General features: G+C 50.7%; 1 protein-coding gene across 1 annotated transcript; it reads right to left on the bottom strand.

Moving 5' to 3' along the window:
- Positions 1 to 711: 711 nt before the first annotated feature.
- On the bottom strand, positions 712 to 16,534 carry MFNG (MFNG O-fucosylpeptide 3-beta-N-acetylglucosaminyltransferase). Its single transcript, XM_071422812.1, has 8 exons — positions 13,012 to 16,534; positions 8,353 to 8,401; positions 7,844 to 7,946; positions 7,603 to 7,756; positions 6,467 to 6,552; positions 5,029 to 5,194; positions 4,434 to 4,519; positions 712 to 3,607 (listed from the first exon to the last, which is right to left on the bottom strand). The coding sequence occupies exons 1-8, from the start codon at positions 13,348 to 13,350 to the stop codon at positions 3,541 to 3,543; spliced, it is 1,050 nt and encodes a 349-aa protein (XP_071278913.1). The 5' UTR covers positions 13,351 to 16,534; the 3' UTR covers positions 712 to 3,540.
- Between the last annotated feature and the right edge of the window lie 760 nt (positions 16,535 to 17,294).

The following is a 17,294-nucleotide window of genomic DNA, read 5'->3' on the forward strand; positions in this document are numbered from 1 at the left end:
GTCTGATAGACTGCTCACCTTTTGAAGGCTGCTTCCTTAGCAAGAAGCCTGGGGAGAGAGCTGAAGGCTGCAGTCTGGGTACAAGTTGGGCAAATCCCATAGTGGCTCAGGAATCTGCTTTTTCTTTGGCAGCAGAGCTGTTAAGAGGAGTTGGCACCAGAGACAGAACCATTGTCTATTGTTGCTATTCTTCTCTCTCCCCTTCAAGTCTTTAGCAACAACTGCATTTTCCCACCTATTACAACTAACTTCTTTTCCCCTAAAGAAAGGATAGTCATTAGCATTTTTTTTGCACTGTCAAATAGGACTTTTCTTATAAAAATTCTTCACGCTAAGGGGAAAGTAAAGAAAAGATATTGTTAACATGAAAGCCTTACTTAATATTTTACATTTCAAATACTGTAACTGCTTTTTTCCCCCCCCTCCTTCTCCTTTTTCTGAATTTTCAGTATACAGTTTAAACATCATTAATAGTGTTGGTTGCTATGGTGTTGGGCAGGCAGAGGTGTCTGTACTTGAAACCTTGAACTACACTTAATGTTGTACAACAGCAGGGTCATGCCAATACCCTTGACTTTGACCCCATTTTTCCCAGTAAAATATAAAGACCATGTCTCCATCCCTTTTCGTTCTTGAGAGAGTTTTTTTTCCCCCGCAATGAGAAAAGGGAGTGTGAGCTAGAGAAAGGTAGAGATATTTAAAAAAAAAAAGAAGAAGAAGAAAATACAAATTTAATAGACCCAGTGGAACCTTTCCAAAATCTTTGTTACATCAAGAGAAAGAGAATAAAAGAAGACAGCCCCCTGAAAAGTTTCACATGAGATTGTTTCTCATTTTCCCAAGCAGCTAAACATTTTAATAAACTAGGAAAATGAGACTGTAAAACCACAATATCTGACAGCAAGCCCCAGGGGCAGGAACCATTACTGAAACTAATTTTAACTCATGTTTTAACGTTGATCAGATTTCATGCGGTGAGCGTCCCATTAAGCTGTCTCTCTGTTCTTAGAGAAAACCTGGTTTCTTTTGTCGACTCAGAAGCTATTTTCTTTCCAGCCTATTGTCGTCACAGGCATAGCAGGACTCTTCTGTCATTCATTTCTCTACAGCCCAAGAGATGCCCTGCCCCAGACATCTTCTCATCTGTTCTGTTTCCTTATGAGACAAGACATTTTCCACAAAAGTGGCACTTAACTGCTCCAGCAACGAAACCAAGTCTTAAACGGGTCCCCATGCAGCCACTCAAGGATTCAACCCATTAAACATCTGATCTTCAACCATGCAAAAGGCACCAGGTCAATTCAGACCAGCTGAAGCCAGGATCCAAAGCAAGCTTTCAGTTTCTCTGCTTTGCTTTTACCCCAGGGAAGTGAAGCTGCTGTACCAGTTTCCTCACATGAATCACATTTTGCTCTGATTGTCACCAGGACATCTACAGCCAGGACCAGCTTTTTACCTCAAAGTCTCTATTAACATCAGCTGAAAATCTGAATGGGGAAAAATTATATATCTAAGTAGTGTAGGTTTCTCTTGAAGACTCATTCCTTCTCACAAAACCGTATTTTGTCTTCTGGCCGTGCCCAAACCACTAGTCCTGTGGGGCAGGACTTCTTGGTGCTGCATCCCTCTTCCAATAGCTGTGTCCCTGTTTTGTGCCATGTGGATTCTTGGCTGGCATAGCCATATGAGACAAGGGCTTTCCACAACTCAAGGAATGGTCACTGGCATCAGCTCGCTCCTGTGCCTGCTCATAATGAACTTATACTTCAAAGGCCTGTTGTGCAACAGAAGCAAGGCTGTGTGCTGCTGCACAAGCTGACTAAATGCCAGTGAGAATGACCAGGTTGGAAAACAGCTCTGCAGGCACCTGCCTTATCTTTTTTCCAAAAATTAAGTGCTCGTTCCTTTCTAGATCCCCCTTTACAGAGGTGGAAGGTCTTTCTGACGCCTTTCCTTTAAACTTTCTGTGCACTGTGTAGGAGATGCTGGTGCTTGGGGGAGGCAGGAGGTGACAGAGTGGCCGGTTTTCAAAACAGCAAAGCCACAGTGACAGTTGCCTTTGGCTCTTCCAGCCCACCAGCAGCAGGCTTAGTCACATCAGCAGCATCAAAGCTGAGCAGCTCTTTAGAGAAAGGGCATTTGTCCTTTCATCTGGAGATTACAGGATCTCTCACAGATCCCAGCAGTCTGTTTTGAAATACTCTTTAAAGAAAGATACCTGTTTGTAGAACCACCTGCCATTTAAAACAGCCTCTCTGCCTTCCAGGTTTCCTTGCAAAACCCTCCCCCAGCCACTTAACTGTGTGTACATGGACAAAATGATGCCAAAGTTCATTCCCCAGCAAGGACCATTGCCCAGCTTTCACACTGGGCACTGTATTGAGAAAAGGACCCTTCACAAACATGCCAGAAAGCCTGTGACCTATTTGGGTCCACTCCTTCCCTCTGTGATGCTCAGCAGGGAGAGCAGGAAGGCAGAAAGCTGCTATTGGCACCTGGAGGGAAGCCCCACAGAGATAAAAAGCTCTTTGCCTTGCTGTTTCCATTCCATCATGACTTAATTTTTTTGGTTGGGGACAGAAAAGACTATAAAGCTGTAACCTCTAATCCGCTCCTGGGCGCTCCTTCTCCATCTCTTCCTTCCTCCTCTCTTTCAGCCAGCTCTAATCCTTTATGTCTCTTCTCACAGATAGGAGCTGGACTCTAATCTCAGACGACAGGTTGGTAATTAGAGCAAGAGATTAGCCTGACCCCACATCAAGAAGGTAAAAGGAGAGGAATAATGCAGCACCATACAAGATCAAACCTTCAACATTCAATGCAAGACCCATCCCCATCTCACTCAGTTTCCCCCTGGCTCCCTTACTCCATGCCCTCTTTTTTGTCCCAGCAGAGCAGAGGATTTCTGATTCTTTGTACTTCCTGTCCATCTCCCCTCTGTTGAGCAAGGACTATGCTTTTCCAGGATTCATTCAGCCCAAAAAATGGTCACATTTTTCATTTCTATAGACTTTGACTATGCGAGACTCAACAGGTCTGTGGCTGCAAAGTGTGGGCAGTAGGGAAAGCATCGATATGGAGGAAGAGGCCCTGCTCAGAGAGCTTGGAGCAATCATATGCTGCCACCCATCAGGAGCTGGGCATCAGGTATGCACACACAGGGCCCTTCTAGTCCAGAAAGATGCAGCCAGGGCACAGAGCAGCAGCAGCAGCAGCAGCAAGTCCTCATCTCTGCTCAGATGCCCAGCAGTCACTATCCTATTCTTGATCTGCTCAGAAGGCATACTGCTCCCATCCCTTGCACATATCCCAACTCAGATGAGAAGCTCATTCATGTGTCCAGCCCATCCTATCCATCTTTGGATCAGACCTTGTCTCTTGTCCTGTGTCACCAGTATTGAGTGAGGACCAAGAAAGCCATCACAGAGCACCAAGACCACCAGGGTGAAGGTGAAATTGGGAGCACCAAGCTTCTTCAGTGTCCCACTCCCTGCCGGTGAACAGGTGTCACCTGGACCCGCTGCAGCTGAGGCTCAGGCATCACCAGCCAACAGCCTGCAGGCACCAGGAGGTGTTGGGATAGAGGTGGCAATGGAGGGATCGAAACCTGCTGGGGAGAAAGCAAATTAAGGTCAGAGGACAGCTAGAAGATGGGAGGCCTCTCCCTCTTGCCCCATTCCATATCAGGTGCCCACCCTGCACCACAGAGCTCAGGACTGTTTGCTCACCCTAAGGTGTCTTTTCTCAGCAAAGCCTCCCTCTGATACCCAAATCCAGCTCTAGCCCATGGAGCCCAAGCCACAGCTCACCCTGATCACAGGCAGGGAGATGGGCACTGCACCAGCCCCTGCTACATGGTTCTGCTGATGCTCTTTTCAACACCTAGCTGTTTCCCACCTCTCCTATCTCCAGCTAGGATCTTCCTACTCATGCTCTGCAAATAACAACTAGAGGTTTGTTCACTCAAAGAGGAGAAGGTAAATCAAAGAACAGTTTTGTTTGCAGTCAGCCTGAAGTGAACCTTTTTCTTTTTTCCCTTCAGTTTTCTCAGCAAAGCATAAAATGAAAAAAAACAAGCAGAATTTCCTTCCTTGAGTTTAAAAGAACATTTCTGTTCCTGTCCCTGAGGTAAAAGGTTAGCTTGTTCAGTCTCAAAATGGGAAATAAACAGCAATACTTTTGGCTTAGGCATTGTCCAAATAAAATGTTTTAAATGCTTCATTTCTTTCCACTCACCCAAAAAGGTTTGCAACGTTTATAACTGTTCACAAATAGCTTAATGCTGGGGTGCCCCTCACCCAATAAGCCATGTGACTGTAAGGTTCCTGTCCCTCCCTCCAGCCCTCCTGCACCCCATTGGGCTGCCTCCCCCTCCCAGCCTGTTGTCTGAGGGCTCACACAGCAGCAACATCCAGAGCACTCATGCCCCATACCTTGAAGGATCCTCCTGGGGCGAGAAGGGGCCGCTGAGCTCAATGACATTGAGCTTGTTCTCAAACACACCATAGCTGAGGGTGACCTACAAAGTAGCAGTGAGAAAGGAGTAGAGAGAATGAGATGAGTTCAGGAGCAAGGAATTTGCTGTGGATTACAAAAACTCCCATTCTAGTTCTTTCTCTGCTGGCTTAGCCTCTACCTTCCACATCTCTTCTGTTTTCCTTCCCATGATGGTCCACCCTACTAGTCCTTTGAAAGGCAGAGAGAGTGCCATGACAAAGGCCCTATCCCAATCAATCGTCATTTCTGCTTGTCCTTGTGCCACATTCTCCCAGGGATGCCCTCAATCCTCCCATCACTCCCCCTACACATGCTCCCCACCACTGATCCCAGGGCACTGTGACTGGCAGCTGTGCTGCAGGCAACATCTGCTCCTTATTTCAAAGATGCATTTGTCAGGAAAGCCTCCCCAGAAGAGCAGATGATTGATTCAATGCACATCAGTGCCATCAGTGGAACATCATACCTGTAAGCTTCCTTCCACTCCTCCTTCCTCACACACCTCCCTCTTGCTTCCCTTCCCCTCCTCACCTGCTGCATGAGCTGAGAGGTGGGGATGAGCTGCAGGTTCTCCAGGTGGGAATGGAAGAGTGCATTGGGAATCAGCTGCCCACCGACTTTGCACTCGATGATGTAACCCACGGTGCAGTCATCCGGCAGGCGGATGAGCTCCGAAGTGCTCAGGAAATTCTTGCCACTGGAAGAGAGTAGGGCTGCCAGGGTTAGGAAAAGGGTAGAGGCAGATGTAGGCATCCACTTTGGCAGGAGATTACTGAAAACCAGAGTAGATCCTGTAACCAGGCAAGAAATCCCTGAGTTCCAGCTGCACATACTCAGGAACAGGCTTGCTCTTTCACCATTCCCAGCCATGCTGTCCCTGATACATGATCCAGGTCCTTGGTAAGCTGACGCAGAGAGCTGACAGACTTCACTGAGTCATTTCTCCACATGTTTGGTGAAGTGCACTGAGCCCCTGGGGGTCAGACAAGCCACCACAAGAGAAACAGTGGGAGCACATGGCAAGGTCCAGGGGGAAGTGAAAACAGGACATGAAGCTTGGATAAGCCATCTACTGTAATGCAACACCACATACTTGGCCACCTTCTGATGACAGACTAAACCCAATTTTAAGGCTTCGGGAACTGGAATTATTTACATAGTATGAGACACTGTCTACTACAACAACTCCCAGCAAACTGAAATGTGTTTTAAGCATTTTAAAAACAGTAGTGGCAGATTTTATGCCAGGTCAGGCATTGTCTATCTGTACCACTTTCACTTTACCCTAGATCACAGATCATCCTCTTGACTGGGTCTACCATAAAATACCTATCATGGGATTTGGCTAAAGCAGCCACCTGGTGTGGATCAGATCTGTCCTTCTGAGTATACTCAGATCTGGTTAAGACTGGTTAAGGCACAGCCAATGCCCACCAGTGTATGTGCCTGGGGTATAACGTAGGGCATCATCTTGTTCTAGGTTGGGATAACACCTTGGGACCTGCCTCTGTTCTCCATGCATCAAGCTGAGAAAATGACAGTGGACACCTGAGAAGCCAAAGAAGGTTTAGGGTGAGGGAACATAAAATTAGCTCAGGAGGGAGGTATGGAAATCTGGAAAGAGGCAGATGAAGGGGAGATGAGATCAGCAGATGGGAAAAGAGTCACACGAAGCTGAAAGGGATGGGAAGGAGTGTGAGGAATAACCAAGAGCCTTAAGGAGATGGGGAGAGAGGAGTACATCATCCTGTGACCATGTTTACTGATGTGCCTGCTCTTGCCAGTTTTCAGTGAGTTGGCAGACCCACCCACTACATCCTTCCTCCAGTCTCACATCTTGCAGACGTGCAGCACGCGGCACTCTGCACCTTTGCAAACACCACATGCACAAATCCAGGGCTGACACTGCCCGGAATTAATGTGCAGCCATGTTGCTCATCCCCAAAGGCTCCTACGCTCCCCAGCTCACCTGGCCCAGGGCACCATCTTCCTTGCCAGCTTGCGGCTGATGCAGAACCCAGCCCCTCCCGTGGCAAACCAGAAGCGCACGGATTTCTGGAAAGAAACACCAGAGAAAATCAATGGCAGAGGCTCAGATAATACCATACTCCCAGAGGTGGGAATGCTGGAAACCCAGCTTTGATGTCAGGACAAACACAGCCCTATTGTCACCCCAGCCCCCTGACTGCTGCCCAGAGGAAGGACTTTCTCGCAGTACAGCATGGATTTTCACTTCCTCATAACTGGAACAGCCAGTTGCTCCTGCTGGCAGCAACAGGTGGGGTGCCTGGGGCAGGCTTTTGTCTGTCAGACATGTACCCAAAGGCAGAGCAGCAACGTGGGACTCTGCCCCTTGGACGATCAAATTTAGTCAACACCTAACAGCCATGTATAGACAAGATGGCAAGTTTTCAGCTGTCGTCATTCCTCTTGGGACCGGTCTCTCCTTGCAATACTGTGCTGGTTTTGGCTGGGGTAGAGTTAACTTTTTCACAGTGGCTGGTGTGGGGTTGTGTTTTGGATTTGTGCTGAATACAGCGTTGACAATACAGAGATGTTTTTGTTATTGCTAAGCAGGGTTTACACAACAGCCAAGGTCTTTTTTGCTTTACTACTGCCACACTGGTGAGGAAACTGGGTGTGCAAGGGAGGTTGTGAGGAGACACTGCCAGGACAGGTGACCCCAGATGACCAAAGGGATTTTCCAGCCCATATGACACCATGCTTAGTTATAAAGTGTGGGAAGAAGGAGGAAGGGGAGGGACATTTGGAGTGATGGTGTTTGTCTTCCCAAGTCACCATTACACGTGATGGGGCCCTGCTCTCCTGGAGGTGGCTGAACACCTGCCTGCCTGTGGGAAGCAGGACTTAATTCCTTGTTTTACTTTGCTTATGTACATGGCTTTTGCTTTCCCTGTCTTTATCTCAACCCACGAGTTTTCTACCTTTTGCCCTTTCAATTCTCTCTCCACTCCCTCTGGTGGGAGAGTGAGCGAGCAGCTGCGTAGGGCTTGGCTGCTGGCTGGGGTTAAACCATGACAAATGTGAGCCAGAGCACCAAAACACCCCACTGCCCCCAGTCCACCTCACCGCCCCAGGCTGTACCGTCTGGTTGTTTGGCAGCGTTTCAGAGGCCCAGATGGGTCGGTTCAGGCTGGGTTTGCCCAGGTAAACATCCTGTGTCTCCGCATAGGAGGACAAGAGCTTCAGGAGCGCAACAGGGTTCAGGTAGTTGTCATCATCCAAGTGGCAAAACCAGCTGGGGCAGACAGGAAGACACAAGAAGTTTGCAGTAAGGAGGGTGCCTCTTGCCCTCAGGGATCCCCCCACAGCAGCCCTGCCCCACCTCAGGCCGCTGGCCAGGAAGGCATCGAACTCTGCAGCCATCTTGCAGGACAGGGCCAGGTGGCTGTGCTCGGCAGAGCAGTTGGTGAAGATCACATGGCCACCTGCCAGAGGAGGGAAAACTCAGAGCCAGCCCACTTTGCATGGTTACAGGGAGGACATCTGGGCAGGAGGGAAGGGGTTTGTTCACAGACAGTCTCCTCATGCTCTCCCAAAAGGCATCCAAGCCCATGGAGACACGGGTTCCACTCCTCCCCCTACCAGGAGATGAAACATGCACAGAGCCAAGCAATTTGGCCAAGACTAGAATGCCTGCCATCCACACTTCCACACTGCCCACTGCCAACCATGATGCAGATTGAGGGGCTCTGTCATGTGCCACTTCTACCCATGGATGCTTTAAAGCAGACAGCAGCCAGCCCTCACACCAGGCTCCTCTCAAGGCCAGGACAGCTCAGGGGGTAAAGGTAGAGTAGGGGCTGAAGGTGGTGTCATAGGATAGGTCATTACCCATTCTCCTTTTCAAGGCATCATCTTCTTCATCAGTGAAGATGTAGGTCTGGGGAAACAAGGAAAAGAGATTACTCTTGAGGATGGAGCTTGTGCTGTTCCTGGCTGCCCACTTCCCCCCACAGCTGGACACACTTGACATGGTTACCCCCCCTCCATGCTCTGCTGCTCTACTCACTCCCAGGCAGCAGATGAACAGAAGGATGGCTGTGCTCCCCCTTCCTGCATGGCACAACCATGAGTACTTGTGTGGCTTCGTTTTCACCCCCAATCCCACTGCCTTGGGAACAGGGGACCCATGACACTGAGTGAGGGGGCAAGGTAGCCCTGGATTAGGTGTCAGTGGTAGAAAAATTAAGGCATTGTGGTTAAATGATGCTTGGGTTAAAAGAACATCTGCTTGTGTGTGAAGTGTGCACAGCTCCCTGCCACTTTCTGCCCCCTCCTCCTCCTCTTCCTCCACTCCCAGGCTTCTCTAATCCCCCTTGCTGCCATTATGTGGCACAGCTCCCCCTGTTCAGAGCCAGGCGAGGATCAGGGCTGGTGGAGAAAAGCTTTCCTCAGGCAGAAAATGAGCTTTCATGAAATGAAAAAGGAGTCGCGAGCCATAAACAGCCTCCCCACCAGCTGCCCACAGGCTGGTTAAACACAGCACCTGCACAGGCACAAAGGGAACAAGGCAGGCAGACAGCAGCTGCAGGAGCCATCACTGCTCCCAAAGGCAGGGGGACACAAGTCTCTACATCTCCCCACACCCACCCAGCATTTGGGAGATATCCCTATCGGGAGGACATAGCAGGAGAAAAGTTGTGTATGTGAAAATAAGGCAGTGAAGGACCCTCAGAGATACCTGGCTCAAGCAGAGACAGCAGGATGGTTTCCTGATCTCAGATGGATGAGCTAGAGGGCTTGGTGAATTACCCTCTGAGAGCTGAGCTGCAGCAATGGAGCATGCACACATTCCTACCCCACCCCACCAGTAAAGTCTCTTAGTTAACACCACTTTCAAGGGGATCATGTGACAAGCAGCAATTAGCCAAGTCTCAGGTGAAGGAACTGCTCTGGGTCAGGGGATCATATCACAACCTTCAGGCAAGGCAGGGATTGTCAGCAGCATGGGATTTCCCTTGCCAGCATGTCAGAGTTAGAAATTTCCACTATGGCAAATATTTCCAACTTAAGAAAAACAAAATCTGAAGCCGTTGAAATTTTCTGACATTTTCAAAAAAAAAACCCCAAGAAATATTGTTGCTGGAAATTACTTGCTTACAGATATAAAACCAACTTGATATCACGTGTCTAACAAACATCACATTTGACTTAAAATAACAAGATGCATCTTTTCCAAATTTTCTACTTGTAAAAATATTCTGAGGTTCCCAGTTTTCTCTTGATGCAAGATGAGAAATGTTGGGGTTTTTTTTGCAGACATCCAACATGTTCCTGTAGAACCCAAGGATGAAAGTACACTGTCACCACAGTCAACACCAGACTGTCCAAAATAACTGGGAAAAGGGAAATATGAGTGTGGGGACCGGCAAGTCCAATTTTTCTGGCACTTTCAAACTCTGATCTCCATGGCACACCTGGCTGTGCTCAAGAAGTGCAAAAGAAGATCACAATAGCAAATGCAGCTGCCTCCATCCTCGTCTCACCATCCCTCAAACACCTGAAGGTGGGAAACCTGGCACAGCAGCTGCTGCCAGAGATGAAGCACAGAAAGTATCTCTCCATTCTGGAGTGGAGAAGATGTCTGTGTAGGAAAGGATGTCTGCTAGACAGCAGTGCAAGCAGTGATAAGGAGCCACTGTGTCAAACAGTTTTTTCTGGCAGCTCTTCATGAACAGAAGAGCCCAGGCAATGGATAAATGCTAAGCTTTGAGACCTCCTCACCCCAAATTAGGGAAATAGCCTAGCAATAAAAAAATAGCAAAAAGGAATAAAGATGTGGAACCTGACAATCCAGGGCCATGTTCATCACCTAAGCTCCCAGGGTATCCTTCCTCTATGAAGAAACCCTCTCCAAAATGCAAACACATCAACAGGATTACTGTTGTGTCCTGCACAGAGAACAGATTCAAAATCTGGGGTGCATTCACATCACTGAAAATCTGAAAACCAGTTCAGGATGGGACATTCAAAGGTTTCATTCCCATTGGCTGGGTGTGTGGGCTTCTAAATGGAGGGGAAGTGCTAGAAATAGCTCACATTACCAAACCACACCAGAAAGCTGGACTCTTCTCCATCAAAACTACTGGGGCCAGGAGTGTAAGTCACTCCAAGATTCTGTCCAGCTAAACAATCATCAGAACCCCCACTCCTATTTAGATTAAGCTTTTGCTGAGGAAAAGGCCTTTCACTAAAATGGCTTTCACATCAGTCTCCAGCGGAAAGTTTGTCATGGATCAGTTCTCAGGAGGCAGAGCATGGTCCAGCAAAGAGTGCCCATCTCACACTTCCCCATCTCTCACCAACTGCATGTCTTCAGATTAAACTTCAGAGCAGTTTCAGAGACAATCTCTCTCTTATTCTCTACCCCAACAGAGTCCAACACAGAGGATTTTTAATTCAGCTCCCATACAGTCTGTCCTTGCCATCAAAACCACAGCTGTTCCTGCCTCCTGTTACAGTCACCTAGGCGTGACCTGGGAGGTCTGGGTTGCTTCCTCCAGGAGGAAACCATGCAGGTATCCTGCTCTGAAGCCAGGCTTGGCATCAGCAACACAGCCAGCTGCTAAAATTTCCCTGCTGGCCACTGGTGGAGAAACACTCACTGAATTGGTCTCCAGCCATGACTGAGGGCAAGTGAGACAGTAAGAAGCTGGATCAGCCCGAGGAGAAGGCAGCCTCTGCACATCAGGACTTCTGAGACCTGAATTTCTCCAGGACTGGTTCCTAAAGCCTATGTCTCTCCATAAGGACTCAATAACAAGAGGTCTGGTGTACTATTCCTGTCCCCACAACAATTGAATGTCCTTTGCAAATTGAAAGCTGTCCTTTTTTTGCTAAGTGAGGCTTTCTATATTGTCAAATTTTCCAAACTAACCATTTCCTGGAAACTTAAAAAACCCCTTAAGGAGGAATATATTAAAAAAAAAAGTTTTTGCCTTTCATGTACTTCTTTTTGCCTCCCTTTCTGCTCCCACTCCCCTTCCCTCAAAGCCATTTTGTAAAAAAGAAGAAGAAAAACACAGAAAATTGAGGAGGGAGAAGGAAAATATCAAGCTTGCAACAAAAATTGGTAACACTGAAAAAACTCTGTTTTAAAATGAGTGACACTCCCATTGTATGCCTTCCTTCCTATTTCTCTGCTCAGTCTGTGTAGCTTTCCAGAGGCTGGCAGCAGCATGGAAAATTCAATACCTCTTCCAAGGTTTGGACACCACTTGCATTCCAGAGGGAATCAGATGAGTCTGGGGAGCTAGTATCTAATTCCTGTCATCAGCAGAACAGCCAGGCACTGATTTGTCAAACAAAGGAGGGACAGGTGAATTGCTCCCTAAAAACCCACTGGGAAGGCCCCAGGAGCAATATCCTAATGCCAGTGCAGGCACGTGGTTGGGTTTGGTTTCTCCAAGGAGCTGCTGGGCTGGAGCTGGCTGGAGAGGAGAAGTGCCTCTGCAGGAGGAAGCGGGGCATCTCAGACACCGAGAGGGACACGCAGCCAGGAGAGGAAGCATGCTCAAAATAGGACATGGCTTCCTGTGACGACCGCAGCAGGCCAGACAGTTGCAGCACCACGAAGTGGAAAACCACCCTTACCCAGCAAACCCTGCACTGCTTCAGGCACTCTCCTACCCAGCACCTCCACCCCCATCCCCTTCTGCACTGAGGCCTGAATTTGCCTTATAGGCACCCATCACACACAGGCAGAGGCAAAAAAAACCCTTCAGGGCAGCCATAGGATTTCTTCTTTCTTGAGAAGCAGCTCTGCGAGGGAGGGAGCAAAGCACCAGAGCTCTGGGGGAGTGCTCCTGCCCACCAGTGAGCCAGCCTGCACAGCACCACTAATGTGGTGCCCTGTATCAGTTTCTCTAGCAGGAAGGAAACTCTCCAAACTGTTTGAGCAAAGGATGGAAACATCAGGCCCCCAGTTTAAAAAAAGAAAAAAAGTCAAAAATACACCCACATCACTTCAGATACCTTCATGCACATGAAGGTATCTGCCCAAGAAGGGAAAGTATGGACTGTGCTGATGTGCTGGGGGGTGAACAGCGCTAACTACAGGAGGTCCTCCAGGAGCCTGCCTGCCTCGTTCTCTTGCCCACTGCACTGTACCTTTCCAGGGCAATGGGTGCCCAGGCACAGTGTAGGCACACTGACAGGGCCAGGGGAGCCTGTCAGCCCCAAACCCAACAAACCCATGGCACCAGGAGAAATGGAAAGCCACCATTTCATACAGACACAGGCTGGTCTGTGCATTCAGTCTGGCGTGGCATTTTCACCAGCCCTTCCCAGGAAGCAGCTACTGGTGAAACCATTTTACTGGGTAGCATCTCCCTTTGAATGTGAAGTGAGAAATAGAGAATATGAGGCAAAGTACTGAGGGGCACTACAGCGCCCAGCCTCCCCTTCCTCTGGCTTTTATCCCCTTGCCCTGACAGCCCATGCCTGTCCCATTACTAACTCCTTCTCTCTAGTCAGAATCCACACACTCACCTGCTCACTGGCCTGGGATATCCACGTGTCCAGGAGCAGCTCCATCCTGCTCTGGTGAAACCTCTTGGTTGTCTTCACAGCTATGAAAATGTCCCCAAGCATCAGGCTTCCCACGCTCCTGTATCCCTCCGGAGGATGGACTCTGAGGTCCTTCTGCTCCCTGCCACCAGCTCCCTCTGGGCTCCCTCGGCTCTGTCGCTCTGGCTTCTCCAACATCCCCTCCCCGATCCCTGGGTACTGAGCCGCTTCCCGAGCCCCACGGTGCCGCATGGAGAGGAGGGCCACGCTGGCAAGGACGACTGCAGCTCCAGAGACACCGCGGAGGAGCCGACGGCCCATGGCTCCCGAGCCGATCCTGCCGCAGCCCGTATCCTCCCGAACAGGGACAAGCTCTGCTGCACCTCCACGCGACGCTGGCTGCTCTTCTCGAAGCCTCCGAGGGGGCAAGATTTGTCAAGAGCAAGGTCTGAACAGATGTGGTCGAGGAACAGGGTGGGCAAAAGACCAGGAAGCCAAAGAGTCAGCCGAGACGAAGGATCCCGCTGAAGCAGGGGGGGTTTCACAGACTACGGAGAGCTCAATGACCCAGCGAGGCAGGGACACGCGGCTGGAAAACACTCCGAGGTGACAGCACGTGGCTGGCACAGCCTGCCAGCAGGAAAGCGAGCATCCCTGCTTCCGAGGGAGAGGCTGCGTGTCCCAGGCAGGGTGTTGAGGGGGCGGCAAAGGAGATCAGAGCCATGAGGGGGAAGCCCGGACCGAAGGCATCAGAAGACACCAGCGCACAGGGGCGAGCCGGCGGCTCCGGCAGCAGGCGGGCGGCAGGGACGCGGTGCAGTGTGCGGCGGGGCTGCTCGCCACCTGCTCCCCGCCGCAGCCCCGGCTCCCGCCCGCAGCCCCTGACCCTGCCAGCACCTGACCCTGCCAGCCCCTGCTCCTGCCCCGCAGCCCCTGCTCCTGCCCCTGCAGCCCCGGTTCCGCCTCCGGGCACGGGGCGGGGCGGCGGCCCCGGGGAGGAAGGATGGAGCAGGGGGAGGCCCGCGTCTGACAGCGGGTTTGCCTCACCAGGGCAGCCCCGCTCTGAGACACCTGCGAGGTGACAAACGGCAGGTCTGGATGACAAACCTGTTTCCTGACTGATTTGCCCGCTTCTCTGTGACAGCTCGGCCCGATCTCTGCGGGCCTGCTCATCCCCCTGCTCTTGAGAGAGGAGGGGACGGTGACACTGATGTGGGCTGCTCTGGTGAAGTTAAAGTGCGGGGTCCTCTGTGGTTCTTGCAAAGAACGATTTTTCCCCAGGAATTCCCTTAGCCCCAAACTTTTCCTATGGATACAGGTCTGAGTTTGCTGCTCCTGCCTTTCAGTCCCAGCTTTCCTCCCAAAGCAGGATTGTGTATTCCCTGCTGTCCCTCCTGCCGCCACACCCCAGACTCTCAAGCTGGGGTGTGACCCCCACTTCTGACACCCATCTCCCTAAACCATGACTCTGCTCCAGAAGGTCCCTTTTCCTCTGCCTCCAGCCCTGCAACCCCCACTAGGATATCCAAGGACATTCTGCTGCCCAGGTGGCTGCAGAACCAGTGACACGCACAGGAAGAGGTGCACCGGCAACCAAAAGCATGAGGAAGGGCATACTGCCTCCCTTCCAGCTGTAGAATCACAGAAGGACTGGGCTGGAAGGAACCTTAAAGATCATCCAGTTCCAAGCCCACTGCAGGGACACCTTCCCCTACATCAGGTTGTTCAGAGCCCCATCAAACCTGGCCTTGAACAATTCTGGGGGAGCACAGGTGGGGGCAGGGGGTGCAGTGTCACTGCTGAGTTTATATCCCACCCAGGTCCTTTCCCCCTGCAAGGACTGCAGCCCCTGCAGGGCTGAGCTCATCCATTTGTCCCTTGTGGTTTTCGTGCTATCCAATATGTTGCTTTCCTTTCCCTGGGAAAGGAAAGGGAATGTCCTCTATCTTTGGAAAACCTCAGAGACCTGCAGGCACAGCAGCAAAGTGGCACCTCCAGCTCCTTCCTCATCCCCCACCTTCACCACTGGTCTCCCCTGAGCCACTTTCACTTCCAGCCCTCTGGGTGCCAGCAAGTGACAGGGATATCAGAGGATAGAGACAGAGACCACCATGGAAGGGAAATTTTGGGGTGAGTACCACAGATTGCTGCATGCTTTTGCTGGTTCAGTTAGACATGGGGTAGGTGACCATGCAGTCCCCTTCACACTACCTGCAGGCCACTTTACAGAGTGGCCAGAGAGCTCCAGAGAGACCACCAGCCCAGGAGGGGGGATGATATCCATGCCCCCATCTCAGCTTCCCTGTGCAGCAAGCGTGGGGACAGCAGGATGGGAGTGCTCTACATAAGCTGCTGAAATCAGAGCGCCTCCTCAGGGAGCTACAAGCTGTGGGCATCCAATCTCAGCATAGCAAAAAAATAAAAATAAAAAGTAATAAGCTGGGGCCCAGGAGAATTGGCAGGGGTGTGGAATGGCTCCATGTGGAAAAGGACACCCCGCCCCATGCACATGTCAGATCATGGGACCTTGTAACAGAGGGGTGGGCAGCCTGCCAGGGTCCCTCTGTGCCACACTCCCACCGTGTGTCCAGCCACAGGCACTTCCCAGGCACACAGGGAAGATCTCCCTGCAGGACTAAACCCATGTGCTCAGTTTCTCCACATCACAGACATACTTTCACTCTGCCCCTGTCCCTGGCTACAACTTTTTACTTTTGTAAGGGAGAAACCATTGAATCCACTTCTCTTCCCTCCTCTCCTGTATTTCTCTAAGTCTCAAAACTCCTGCCTTCCCCTGAAGCAAGAACGTCTTCAGAGCATCTCCCATATCCCTTTGGAGAGTCCCTGCAGGTTTTATTTTTAGATCCCTTTGAATACTGATGCTTTCTTACACTGATTTGGGGCACGGGGGGAGTCATTCACCTTCAGGCCTTACATTACTGCAGGGATGTGAACCTGGTGTGACTGGGATTGCTCACACGGCTGGCCAATGCTCCTGAACCAGAAATTAACCTCCCTGAGTGCTCCAGCCACATGCCAGCAGCCTCAGGCACCTGTAAAGGAAGCTTCTGTAGCTCCAAGGCATCCTGCAGCACCTCGCAGCTCTGGCTTAGGAGATCATTTGGGAGGCACACGTGGGGCACAGGCAGGGCCCCTTACTGATAGCCCCAGAAGACATTACAAATACAATTCAAAGCTACCTCATACAGACCATGGTGCCAGGAAACTCTGCTGGGGCAGGGGGCCACTGTGGACTTCCCAGGGTGACACATGTGCCACCTCAACAATCCCCTCCCTGGAGAGAGAAATCTTGCTCTCAGTGACTCTTTACAGGCGTTTGCACAAGGCTGTTACAGCTGGTAATTGGTGCCCAGGGCTGCTAATTGCATTGTGCCTGTTACCTAACCTGTGACTCATTCCTCCAAGCAGGCAGCCACCCACCTAGGAGGTAAAAAAGCTGGGCTGGAGTGTGCAGGGCAGAAAGGGTCATTTATGTTTGCCTTGGAGCCCTCTGCTCCACTTCTCACCCATGTCCAGAACAGGTTAAGGCTGGATTTTTAAAGCCTCAGGGGAGAGAAGCTGGATAAAGAGAGAGCCTGGAAGAAGCCTGGGAGCAGGGGAGGCAGTGCTGCTGCTGCTTGGCTAGCTGGGCAGTGCCAGCCTGCCTCCCAGAGCCTCCCTTTGCCTCCCTTTCCCCGTGGCTGAGAGCACTGATGGTCCAGGGAAGTGCTGGGGATGTGATTCTTTGGGAGGGCAGCAAGGGCTGAGCTGGGTAAGCACAGCCTGACTACCCAGGGTGGAGGGGCTGCTTTTAACCCCCCATAGGGCTGGGGCTGGTTCCCAGTGCCAGCAGGGACAAGTTTGAAATCCTGAGTCACAGCGCCTCACACACAGTGTTTTCCCTGAATACTCAAGCGCTACTTTTGCCCAGCAAAGATGCAAATTCCAATCTCCAAATCCATGACAGGGTGAATGGGAACTTGTTTTGGGACTTGTCTTCTCATCAGCTCAACAAGAATTCCACTTTGTTTGCCTGCAGGGCAAGCACCCTCCCCGGGGACTGGCTGTGCTGGAATGCTCAGGCTGCATCCCCTGGAGTGGATGCCACCTGGGAGCTTTCATCTGGAGCCCTGTGTATGCCAGCTCCCCCTTCCCTGAGAAGAGTTGCATGGCTCCAGGGCAGAGCAAGGATTCTGCTCTACATTTTAGTGACTGCAAGTTAAAAATCTTCATTTTCTTTCCTCCCTCCTTCACTCTCGTCCTCA

This window comes from Agelaius tricolor, unplaced genomic scaffold (genome assembly GCF_023055355.1).
Source record: "Agelaius tricolor isolate 1412-34295 unplaced genomic scaffold, bAgeTri1.0.p SCAF_3, whole genome shotgun sequence".
NCBI lineage: Eukaryota > Metazoa > Chordata > Aves > Passeriformes > Icteridae > Agelaius > Agelaius tricolor.

Excerpts from the sequence above, each read along its gene's own strand:
- MFNG (XM_071422812.1), bottom strand. The coding sequence starts at position 13,350 with ATGGGCCGTCGGCTCCTCCGCGGTGTCTCTGGAGCTGCAGTCGTCCTT. Across the intron at positions 4,520-5,028 it reads CCTCTCAGCTCATGCAGCAG|GTCACCCTCAGCTATGGTGT; the intron begins GTGAGGAGGGGA and ends GCTACTTTGTAG. Across the intron at positions 3,608-4,433 it reads CCCCAGGAGGATCCTTCAAG|GTTTCGATCCCTCCATTGCC; the intron begins GTATGGGGCATG and ends TCTCCCCAGCAG.